The sequence below is a fragment of the Marmota marmota genome, unplaced genomic scaffold, assembly GCF_001458135.2.
Source record: "Marmota marmota marmota unplaced genomic scaffold, marMar, whole genome shotgun sequence".
Lineage (NCBI taxonomy): Eukaryota > Metazoa > Chordata > Mammalia > Rodentia > Sciuridae > Marmota > Marmota marmota.
The window spans coordinates 15743608-15756393 of record NW_026000164.1 but is presented as its reverse complement, the minus strand read 5'-3'; the positions used below and the strand labels follow the sequence as shown (position 1 = coordinate 15756393).

The following is a 12786-nucleotide window of genomic DNA, read 5'->3' as shown; positions in this document are numbered from 1 at the left end:
AAAGTATGTTCACACCAATTCATGTCTTCATACATGTTCTTTGGATAATGATGTCCATCACATTCCACCATCATTGCTAACCCCCTGCCCCCTCTCTTCCCCTCCATCCCTCTAGAGGTTTATTTTCTTAATGAACCCTGCCATATAACATTTTGTCAAAGGAGAAATATCATTGACCCACAGTTCCATTGCTGTACTTAGGAAGATCAGCAGAGATGGGCACATGGGATAACAGGGGTCTACATATCTTTGCAAGGACCCAGTGCAATGCCACAGTCATTTGGGGAAAGCAGATCCTTAGGGGGAAGTGACTCTTTTCCTGAGTAGATAGATCCAGACCTGTTTTTTGGAGCCATTCTAGGAAACACTGCCAGCAGCCTCAGGCCCAAGGTTGCCATGGCAATGAATTGAAATAATATTCACAAGTAAGGCAAAATGTGCTACCGTGTGAAAATTAATGGCTAGGAATGCTTAGAAAGCCTCTTTTACTTTTGACATCCTCTGGGTAAAGGGAACGCTCATTCTTCAGAAAAGGGGCTCTGGACAGTATCTAAAGGACGCTCAGACTACAAATAGGGCCCCGTGTTATACAAGGAGCTAATTCAACTCCTAACTGAAGCCCTTCTCCATTTCAAAAAACAGATCCAGTCTTCTCCTTTAATAGAGGAAAAATTAAAGAGAGACCAACAGGGAGTAAGATTAGGCTGCTTCTCAGTGGATGTAGAACTCTAGGGACAGAAGCACTTTTTAAGCAAACTCAGGCCAAAGAACACATCAAAGGCAACTAGAGAACCACTAGGATTCACTGAAATGAGAGAATTACTTTCCCTTTCCTATTTTCCGCACCCTCTTAAGTCTGGTGCAGCTGCCTGAGTATGTTACTTTATCTTCTCTATCGGTTATATATTGCTCCTTCATTCCAATAAATCCCACTAGCCCAGCCTCTCTACTTAAAATGATTTAAATAAGTTCAGATTTCCAAATGATTGCTAAATATATAAAAAGCACCTGGTAGGAATGATCACCACTACACACCACTGTGAGGGAGCATCCACCCTACGCCAGGTGCTGTTATTATCCCATTTGATCCTCCAGCCAGCATGTGAGGTAAGTGGTATTATCATTCCCATTGTACATCTGAGGAAAATGAGGCACTGAGAAGTTAAGTAACTTTCCTAAAGGCACACAAGAAATAAGCAGCAAAACCTGGATCGCTAGTGAAGCTGACCTGAGCCTGTATTCTTAGTCAGCAGGAAATGTATAGTTTTAAATTTTCTTACATTAGTTCCTTTTTTTATTGATTTTTTTAAAAAATAAATGACAGCGGAATGCATTACAATGCTTATTACACATATACAGCACAATTTTTCATATCTCTGGTTGTATATAAAGTATATTGACACCAATTTGTGTCTTCATACATGTACTTTGGATAATGATGTCTATCACATTCCACCATCCTTCTTAACCTCTGCCCGCTCCCTTCCCCTCCCACCCCTCTGCCCTATCTAGAATTCATCTATTCCTCCCATGCTCCCCCTCCCTCCCCCACTATGAGTCAGCCTCCTTATTTCAGAGAAAACATTTGGCATTTGTTTTTTTGGAATTGGCTAACTTCTCTAGCATTATCTTCTCCAACGCCATCCATTTACCTGCAAATGCCATGATTTTATTCTCTTTTATTGCTGAGTAAAATACCATAGTTTTATTGGTGGCAGGAGACAGGAAGAATTATGTTTGTTTTTTTAAACAAAGGATGAACTTATTGGCCTAAGACTTTGTGATCCTTCTAGCGTAGATAACTGACCTTTCAGAAGTGGCAGTCCAAGTGTTTATACATCCTCCTCTCTGAGCTGTCCAAAGTCTGTCATCACAGGTACAATGGAATCCCTCTGGACATACTTCTCTTAGCCATAGCTCTAGGAAGTGGAATTAAGATGACCTGGAATGTCAGGACTCAGAGAACACCACTCATATACAATCCAGCCTGAATGGCACTCCCTGGAACTGTGCCACATGGTGGGACCAGGTAGGAGGGTGACAGTTTTCACACACCACCCCCTCATCCCTGGTCTATGCTGCTGAACTCCTTCTACAGCAATAATATGAATAGGCTCACCAGACCCAGAGCTGAGATAAGGAACCAGTAGATTAGGTTGTTCTGCTCCAAAATGCCAAACTCACTACCTGTCATGCCACCCTCCTTTGTCCATGAAAATGCACAACACATCGAAAATGCAAATTCACCACACCTTAATATCTTTTAGGACCTCAGTAAGGGTTTTTAGCAGCTAGATAAGAGGGAAGGGAAATAGAATAGGAATAGAACTGTGGGTCAAGCACAAGGGTGTGGGTATAAGAATAGCAGGGAGAATATAGAGATTGCTAGTGGGGGGAAATGGGAGAAAGCCAAAGATGAATGTACCCTGCTTCTCCATTGTATGTTGCTGGGGCCCAACTGACTGCCCGGTCATGTGTGTCTATCCTGGATGTAAACCTCCCTTCTCCTCCCACCCCTCTGCACCCCTAGAATTTCCTGGCCTTTCAGTGAAGCTTAAAACAACCTCCTGGACTCTTAATGACACAAGCAAAGCCAAAGTTCAAGACAGAAAAAGGGAACATACAGGAGAAAGCTAGGAAGAGTGAAAAAAAAATCAACAGAAGAAAAGGGTAGCCTAAAAGACATATTTGAATAGAATGTAAATAGTAATTCTCCCTTTCATAAATTTTTTGTTTAGACTTTTAGTTGTAAATGGGACACAATACCTTTATTTTATTAATTTATTTTTATGTGATGCTGAGAATTGAACCCAGTGCCTCACACATGCTAGGGAAGCACTCTACCACTGAGCCACATCCCCAGCCCCCATTTATAAATATTTATTCCTGCCATACTATGTTTTTTTTTCTTCTGCCATAAGCCATCTGGGTGAAATACTCTGGGCTGTCGATTTAAAGTTCTCTTCTCTTAGCAGGTTTGAGACAGTTCGAGAAAGAACCCAAGAGCTCAAGACGCCGGACCACCTCAGTTGTAGAGGGCTACTTGCTCTGTTTTATATTTATGTCAATTTACAAAATTGGGTTCATTTTCTTTTGTTTTTCAATATCCCAGTAAACCAATGTATATGATCACTATATTTAATAATCACATCTAGAGATGTTCATGGTAAAAGTACCGCCTTTGCACAGGAGCCTGTTTCTAAAGAAACCCATGCTGTGAAATAGACTTTCCTACTGCTCGTGTCTGAACAGCGATACCAACCACATTGGAGTCACCAACAGGAGGTTAAGGTTGCCTGAGGAATGTGTGCAGTATCTAGGAAAAGGAACCATAGTTGTCGTTGTTGTTAATACAGAGGTCATGTTGTTTCTGCACTTTAGAATAAAGCATGGAAGAAATTATCTACATAGGCCATGGTAACTGTTTCTGAAAGTAACCCGTTTCGGATTTAAAATTCTGCAATGATGATGTCTTTTTTAAAAAAGAAGATGTACTGTTAAGGTATTACTTTTTTTTGTGCTGATTCATATCTAAATTGGATTATTATTTTAGCTGACAGTGGTACTGATTTTTTTAGGTTGGTTGCTTTTGTGGATTTCTTTGATAGTGTAGTAGCCTGACCCACATTTTAGATTACCCGATTATGTATGTATGTATATGCATACACATATACAAACACACTAACAGTAGAGTGCTTTTCATGTGCTAGACTATTATTTTTAGTAGTATGTCTTTGTAACTAGCCAATATCACAGCTCTTTAAAAATTAAAAAACACAATATTATATTAATATTTCATATTTGCCAACAGAAACATGACAGGTAGGTATGGAAATGTTTTCAATGCCCGATGACTTATAAAAAAGAAAGTATTGAAAAGAAAGAGAGATTAGAAGTGTCAAAAGGAGTTGAAATTTTCTATAATACATAGTATTTAGTCTATAATTCAAGACAATCTTGAAGCCCAGTGTGAATTTTACAAAATCTACTGTCTGAATCAAATTCAACCTGTAACATTAAAGTTCATGGTAAGTTGGCCAACATGATAGCTAAGGTCTCTTCCTTGGCTAAGATTTAAAGACAAGAATTTCAATGACAATACTGCACAGATTGGAATTCCAGACAGAGATATAAACAAAGACCAACTTTGGCTCATGTCTGGAAGGGAAGCAGAGAAGTAAAGTGAGTAAAATCTAGCATTTAGGAGTGACACCTTCATATACTAGTACCTCCACCTTCATATACTTTGAAATATTTTTCAAGTTAAATTTTTCTACTTTATTAGTCATTGGTACTTGTCATAAGTTGATAATGTTCTAAAGTTTCAAAAATATATGTGAATTTTACTAGTATTATTTTTTCCCCTGAGTCCTTATTGACTTACCATTTTTACACACACAATCCAGATATCTGATCTTATTTTAGCATGTAAGTCTTTATTCTTCATAATAGATGATGGAAGATACACCGGTATCTTGGCAAAATGTCCTAGTATAGACATATACATACAGCTTCACCAGTTTAATTTCATACCTCAGTTGACAGCCAAAATTGTCTTAGGCTCCATTCCTGCCATACTGAGAGAGCATCCCAAATAACTATGTTATAAGCCACTTCTCCAGAAAGGCTAGCCAGGGAGGGCTGGCTTGCTGAGTAAGCACTGCTTTCCAAAGCCTATCTTCCTCCTAAATCAGGAAAGGTTAGTTGGATTCCCTAGTTTTTAGCAAACCTGGACCAAAGGAAGGAAAGCCACCAATATTGCACAAGCCATCCACCCATGACAGAGTAGACACAAGTCTACAATAAAATGAACTAGAATTCCCATGAGACTCCCCTGTAGAGGATTCCCATCATTGGAGTGAAATGGTTCAACATCTAAATTAAGGCCAGTGGTGAGGGAACATTGTTTTGCTGAACTTTTGAACAAGAGCTTCTCCTGATCACTATTCTATGTATTTTCTAGAAAATCTAAAGTTGAGAAAAGAATGTACTGATCCTGACTTTTATTCCAATGTTGGAAGGAATAAGTTTTAGGGTAGAATTTTTGTTCAGTTTAAATTTAATCTTTGGTAAAACAAATTTCTCGTTGACTTGTTTAATTACAGTTCTCTGTTATCTTTAAGAGATAAAACTGCAAGCTGACTAGCATGTTCTGTGAATCTGCCATTCTTTAAAATGTTATAAACACTTGATATTTTTCACTGATAATTGATCGCTGCAATAAAAATATATTGTGAAAATGCATCCACAATAAATGGAATTCCTCCAAATGTTTTTGCCTCACGTAATTTTATATACTATATTGATTGCAAGAGGTGTGCCTGTTAAAATAAAGATGATGGCGTGGCAAATCCTGTCTTTCACCTTGACTGTTGGTTTCACTCTTTTAAGAAAAAAAAAAGCATTTTCATATTTTTTAATGCTGTGTGTGTGTGTGTGTGTGTGTGTGTGTTGCTGGGGATTGAACCCAGGGCCTTGCATATGTGAGGCAAGTATTCTACCAACTAAGGTATATCTCCAGCCCCTTACATGCTTTTTATTAGAGATAATTTTCTAATAAAATATTCAATATTGTTCTAATGTGAACAACTGACCAAACATGTATGGAAAAGGTTGAAAGAGGGATTATTTATTTTTTCTTAAAAATAAATCTATCAGACTTCATCCTCCTCTTTATTCCCAGTATAGTCACATACCACTCCTCCTGATTCTAAGAGGGGCATAGAAACATACCATTCATTTAATGAATTCTTACCACTTGCAGGGCTATGGTAATTACATTGGACTCCAAATATATTTTTCCATATCAATTTTGCCTAGTAATGTAGCAGTAATTGATCCGAAATCTGAGGTTCTCACAAAAGTTCTAAATTGTGGGTCCAGAGCCTCTGAACAGTTCCCTAAATTCTATCAATAAGATTGGCAAATTAAGTTACCATAAAAACATACACCAATATTTTTATTGCCATGTCCTAACAAGAAGGATAAGTCTGGATAAGATATTTGTCATCAAGATCAATTTACAAAATTAAGCAGTGAAAGAATCAATCTGTAGTACTAGTATAAATTGATAATATTAGGGGCAAATGAAAATTAACTTTATAATATATATATCCAGGATATGACCTTAAATACATATTACTGTCGTTCCTTGTTTGATATGAAAACCAGTAGATATTGTAGGTTTTTCCTACTCTTGCTTGCACATGTGCTCCAACTAGAAGAAGAAATAAGAAAAAAGATCTCATGATCCTAAGCATATGTTCTTCCGTGGGAGTTAGAATACAAACTAACAAGGTCTGGATCCAAGTATAATGTCTATTTGTGTCACATTTATTAATTATGTTGTCCAAACATTCTATGTCCTCTCTGATTTTTCCTTTGTTCTATTATTGAGAAAAGAATGTGAAAAATATCTCCCATTATGATTATGAATTTGTCTGTTTCCCCATATAATCCTGTTAATTTTACTTCCTGTACTTTAAGCAAATTTAGGTACATTAAAATCTAGAATCATTATATCTTCCTAGTGGATTTAATATTTTATCATTATGAAGTGATCTCTTTGTAGCAAAGATGTTTGCCTTAAAGCTTATTTTTTATTCTGAATATTGCTACTGTATCTTTTTTTCCCCCATAGCACTTGCATCATATAAATTCGTCCATTTCCTTTCAACTTTTGTATATCCTTTAGTTTTAGATGAGTGGCTAAAAATCATGTATTTGGGGTTTGGGTTTTAATTCAATATGATCATCTTTGACTTCCTGCTAGAGTATTTCCTCCTTTCATCTTTAGTGTAATTACTGATACATTTTCATTTAAATAGCTTCCTAGCCATGTGCCACCTGTACTGTTACTTTTCTTTCTTAATTATGCCAGGGCTGCTCCTGCTTCAGAGCGCCGGCAGATCTACAACAGGTAGCTTGAGAGGCTAAGCTCTCCTTTTGGCAATGGGATTTAGCTAAAGGGGAATAAAAAATCTTCTAATTGCCAAATATGAGGGCTTTCCAGCTGATTGGGTCTCCAAAGAGCTGTTTCCTAAAAGTAAGAGTGAACTTCAAGTCATCTGGTCTTCACACAGATTTCCACCTGCCTTGATTCTGGGGAACAACTATATCATTATAGCAAGGAGATAAAGGATAAAGATAAGAAAAGTTATAAAACATTGAGTAGTGATTCAAGAATTCTAAGAGATAAAATATTACAAAGCTGTAACACATGATTGTCAAAGAATATGTAGTAAATAATAATCAGCAGTCAAAGGGAGGACAGGAATACTTCAGTCTGAAGTAACTGAAGAAAAAATATTTCCTTATAGGTTTTTACATGCTCACAAAAACCCAGTGTACCCAGTGCCAGTACACATGAACAGGCTGCATTAGTGATAAGAGGAGGTTACATGAGGAATTCAATTTATAAACTCTAATTAGATGTACTGTCGATTTTTGTAGTAAAATTCCTAGAGTTCTGAGAGGTTAATTTGTTTTATGACATTTTGTGATCCCAGATTCATCGTTCTTTTATCAACCCATCCCTGTATCTCAGCTCCACAAATAATGACTTCTTGCTTCACTCTAATGCAGTTTCAGTAGCAGAATTTTGCCAAGCCATGTTTTCAAAAAGAATGCTTCATCAAGATAAGATTTTAGAGGGCTGGGGATGTGGCTCAAGCGGTAGCACACTCGCCTGGCATGCGTGCAGCCCGGGTTCGATCCTCAGCACCACATACAAACAAAGATGTTGTGTCCGCCGAAAAAACTAAAAAATAAATATTAAAAAAAAATTCTCTCTCTCTCTGTCTCTCACCTCTCTCTTTAAAAAAAAAAAAGATAAGATGTTAGAAGTTTCAACTGGTCATTTCTACCCAGATAGGAACCTTCACAGAATATTCTAGGATTTTGCAAAAGGACTACAATCATATAGAACACAAGATTAGTGTAATTGGTTTCCAACCTGATTCAGCACTCTTCTATATAAAACCTGACATCTTTTGTCTTGTGCCTGTCAACATTTGTAACATAGGTGCTTGGAGTTTTTGTCAAATGTTGGAAATCAGTTGTCCTGAGTTCAGCAGGGCTTCTGCATCCTTGGTGAACATCGGCATCAATAATGGGCCTTTTTAGTTATATAGGTTCCACTCCCAGCAGATTCTTAGTAGATTTAGAGTTGAATTGTCAACTCTTTGCTACCCAAAGAAAAATAGTAGGTCTGGGTGAGGCCTGAGGTTTTGCATTTCTAATGGGTTTCCAGATGATGCTGCAGTGGTGGCTGCTGCTTTCGAGACTACATTTTAAGAAGCAAGTTCTGTCTCTCAGCCTGCCCTCTTTCTAAGAATGTATGCTTAAAAGATTCCCACTGAAAACAATAGAATGAGAGCACTTAAAATGACTTAACACTTTATGTATGTTAACAACATAATCTTCATAACAACACTATCATGTAAGTGTCATTATATCTTCATTTTACAAGGAAACCAAGGCACAGAGATGTTAAATAACCTGCCAAAAGTCACAAAGCTAAATATTCTGGTTCCCCAGTAAACACCTTTAATTCTCTGTTTCAGTAGTTCTCAAAACTTAGGGTGCATCAAAATCACCTGGAGAACTTGTTAAAACATCCATTGTTCCACCCCAAAGTTTCTGATTCCATAGGTCTGGGAATGGGCTTTAGAATTTGCATCCTAACAAATTTTCACATGATGCTAACTAAGGCTGCTCGTCTCAGAGAACACACTTTGGAAACCACTACAGATGCCATGAGGAAATTGGTGGCTCTGACCACCCCTTTCACATGTTATGAATAAATATGTAAGTGCTTTGAATTTTACATGTTTTTCACTCATTTAATCTTCTCAACCCAACAAGATGAGTACTACTCAGTTCCCGATTATCTCCACTGTTGTGGTTTGGATATGAGGTGTCCCCCAAAAACTCACATGTGAGACAATGCAGGAAGTTTCAGAGGAGAAATGATTCGATTATGAGAGTCTTAACGGATCAGTGGATTAATCTCTGATAGGATTAACTGGGTGGTAACTAGAGGCAAGTGGGGTGTGGCTGGAGGAAGTGGTTAATTGGGGGGCGTGGCTATAGGATGTATATTTTGCATCTGGAGCTGGAGTCTCTCTCTCTCTGCTTCTTGATCACCGTGATGTGAGGTGCTTTCCTCCGCCACCCTCTCCCACCATGATGTTCAGCCTCACCTGGAGCCCCAAGGAACGGAGCCAGCCTTCTCTGGACTAAGACCTCTAAAACCGTGAGCCCTCCAATAAACTCTTCCTCCCCTATAGTTGTGCTGGTCAGATCCTTTAATCACAGCAGCGAAAAAGCTGTCTAAAACACCCCACTTTACGGTAACTAAATGGAAGCACGAAGAACTTCAAAAACTTCCCTGTACTCATACAACTGTTTAGTGGTAGAATATTTGACCCCCAGCTGTCAGCTACTGAGCTCCTGCTCTTAAGGACCCTGTCCCCTACCCACCTTTAATCTCCCCACCGGTCTGTCACAAGGGATCATTGCCTAGGGGCAAGCCTTGAAGACAGTGTCAAGTCAGAGCCACTGCTTTCCTGGTGAAGCTAACAGATAGGACAGGATGTGAGTCCAACCATGCAGCCAGTAACTTGGCCAATTAAGGATACCTCGCCCCTTGGGCTCCCCAGCCTATCCTCATCCTAACACAGCGAAGAGCTAGAAACTAGAAGGAAGACAGGATGGATGGAAACAGCAAAGCACCAACCTCCCTCCCATTTCCTGCGCCACCAGAGCAGGGACACACCTAGGCTGCTCTGAGAAGTTGGGAGAAGGGGAACTTTGAATTAAGTTTGAAACTGGAAGTTCAAAACGAACTAAATACTGAATCTAAATACAAAATACCAGAATAAAATTGTTTTAGGAGTTGAAAGAGGCTGAAACATTATTAAATTTGGCCAACATATCCTTGGTAGAAAAAATATCACCACTGCACAGTTCAGGGACAGTTACTGAGGAGGGAAGACTTTTTTTTTTTTTGCCATGAGATTTCATACTGAGCCTGAGAACCATTTGTTCTCTTTTGAATTAATTTAGCCTGATGTTTGTTGAGCAGGTAGGGGACATTCCAAGTGCTAAGGGGAATTGCTGCTTCTTTATAGTCTCCAAATAAAATGAATTCTATTAATGATAGATTAGGAAAAGTGTCTTTATGGGAATTACTCTTGAACTGAGTTTTGGTTAGTTGCTGGCTAGATTTCAACTTGGAGACAGTTTGAGAGGTTTGGCCTGATACTGTCATCCAACACCCAGATGGTCTGAGGAAGATCCAGAATGGTACCGGACTACTCCTGGGTTCCCAAGCCCTAGTATGACTTCATCAACCAAATTGTGGTAAGACCTCAAGGGCCCCATGACCACTAACTTCTATGATGTCATAAATAACTAATTGCCCTTTAGGACTTTATTCTAGTTGAAGTCTGTTCAATAAACTCAAATTGATATAATTACACAAAGTATATTCCCAACATAACTTATATTTGAACATATTGCTAAGATGAATTCTCCTGATTCCCACACCAGTGATTAGGCCTTTGGGGTATGGTTTTGGTTGTCTGCTCCTTTGTTTTCTTATTCCACTTTTTTAAAAAAAATATTGCCTTTTAGATTGCAGTCTTGTAGTAGTCTCACCAAAAAAGCAGAAGAGGGAAAGCTGCTGCAGAAGTAAATCTGCCTTCCAAAAAGGCAGATGAGGCTATACAAGGAGTCTGACCAGTAACTTTCTCAGATCACAGGGAACTAGAAGGAAAACTCAGACTGATAGAAAGTCCTTGGTGGAAGTTGACTCTAGTCCACCTTAACTTATAAGGAAAAAAATCATTTCTTTAAAGTGATACCAACTCCAGCTAAGCTTTGGCTGAACTGTACTACCCTGTGTAATTCACAACACTTCTCTCCCATTAGAATGCATCCCTGGGGAGAATGCTTTGTTCCCTGCAGTAGCCTTAAATTGGGCACAGTCCCTGACATGCAGGGAGCATTCAATAAAGATTTGTGGAATTCATGAAATATGAAGGTGTATGATTTTCAAAGTTTTGTTGAATTCCTAAGCATTTTTATTATGCACTAAGATAATTTTCCTTTATAAGGATTACTTGACATATTTGGACCTACAAATATTTGAACTCAAAATAATGAGACTTGAATCCTAGCTTTGCCATTTATTTCTTGTATAACCTGATTAGATCTTTCCCAGGAGCTTTATCTTGTGCATCCAACATCCTATACCTTGTAACCATTAGTAAAATCCAACAGAAGAAACACTTAAAGGTTGTTTTAATCCGTTCTCTGTTGCCACTAGCACAATACCAGACTGGGTACATTGAAAGCAAACAGGTTTATTTGGGGTCCTGGTTCTGTAGGCACAAGGTCAAAGGACCACACCTGGTGATGGTCTTCTTGCTGACAACATCCCGAGGGGATATGCGGCATCACATATGTGTGTGTGTGTGTGTGTGTGTGTGTGTGCGTGCACACACACACACACACACACTTCTGTACTGGTTCTCACCCCTCTCCTTACAAAGCCACTAGTGTTCAATCATGGAGATTCCACCCAGATAACTATCTAATCCTAATCACCTTCCAAAGGCCCCTCCTCTAAACATCATAGATTGTTTTTACCCTTTTAAAACTTCACAACAGAGATTAAATTACAATATATGGAGCTTTTCAGGACACATTCAAACTATATCCAAACCATAGCAAAGATTCTCTGTGCAAGTCACCTTCAGTGATGTTTGCATGGCATAAAATTAGGTATGATGAAGACTTATTTTCAAAAGAGCTTATCTATTTTCTCAAGCCTGGGCCTAATGTGGAACGTTCAAATTTCTAAGTTGCTTATCTAAAAAAACCTTACTTTCAAAAACTTACAAAATCTATAATGTTAGCCTATTTCCATGCTTAAACCATAGTGCTTTGCTTTTATTCTACTTTCAAACTGCTATAATCCATTATCTCCATTAAGACTCCAAATATCTGTAATTCTTTTATTTTCTTAAGCTATACTTGGAAAACTGTTCCGAATACATTTAAATTATCCACTGGAGCTAAAGATAAGGGGAAAATCAAAATGATATGTACACAAATAATATTAAGCCTGTTATGGAAAGGTCATATGTAATTAATTGAGATAATACACACAGAGTGATTTGCCATGCCCCAGAAGACAGTAAATTTGTTAGCTAATGATTATTATATTTAAAGAATATCAAAGCTAATAAGGATTTTGAGAGTTCATCCTAATATGTTCATGACTCCTCCAAATCAACCCTTATGGAGAAAATTTTCATTTTTCAGAATAAAATTGTGCAGAATGGAACTCACCGTGCATACAAAGACCAACATTCGATTTAGTCTTCTAACAACTCCAAGTAGTAGTTGCAATTATTGCATCTATTCAAAGGATGAGAAAGTTTAGTCCAGAAAAATCAACTTGTCCACGGTCATGCTGTTAAGATCAGATGAGCTCCAAATTAGCATCTTGTCACAAATCTTAACAAGTATGCTTTACCGCCTTCTCTGAGTAAAGGCCTGACAACCAGTTGGCATGCAGAACAGGAGGGACTAAAACCTTCCTAAATGCTCCCACAGATCCCAACGTCCTAACCTACCCCCAACTTCTCTGGCCGCCCAGCAACTTTGTCCTGAGGCCCCATCAAACCCCGCGGCTCCATCTCTCGGCTAAAGCCCGGCGCAGCTCACCGCTGATGCGCTGGTTGCTAAGTGATTCCGCAGGATGCACGTGGTCTC

At 38.5% G+C, this 12786-nt stretch overlaps 1 protein-coding gene across 1 annotated transcript in view; it reads left to right on the top strand.

Moving 5' to 3' along the window:
* The window catches only part of Cald1 (caldesmon 1), a 175809-nt gene extending 170539 nt beyond the window's left edge, over nt 1-5270 (top strand). The window contains 1 exon segment of the mRNA XM_048786913.1: nt 2973-5270. Within this exon segment, the coding sequence (XP_048642870.1) occupies nt 2973-2981 (9 nt within the window). The 3' untranslated portion in view covers nt 2982-5270.
* The last annotated feature ends 7516 nt before the right edge of the window (nt 5271-12786 follow it).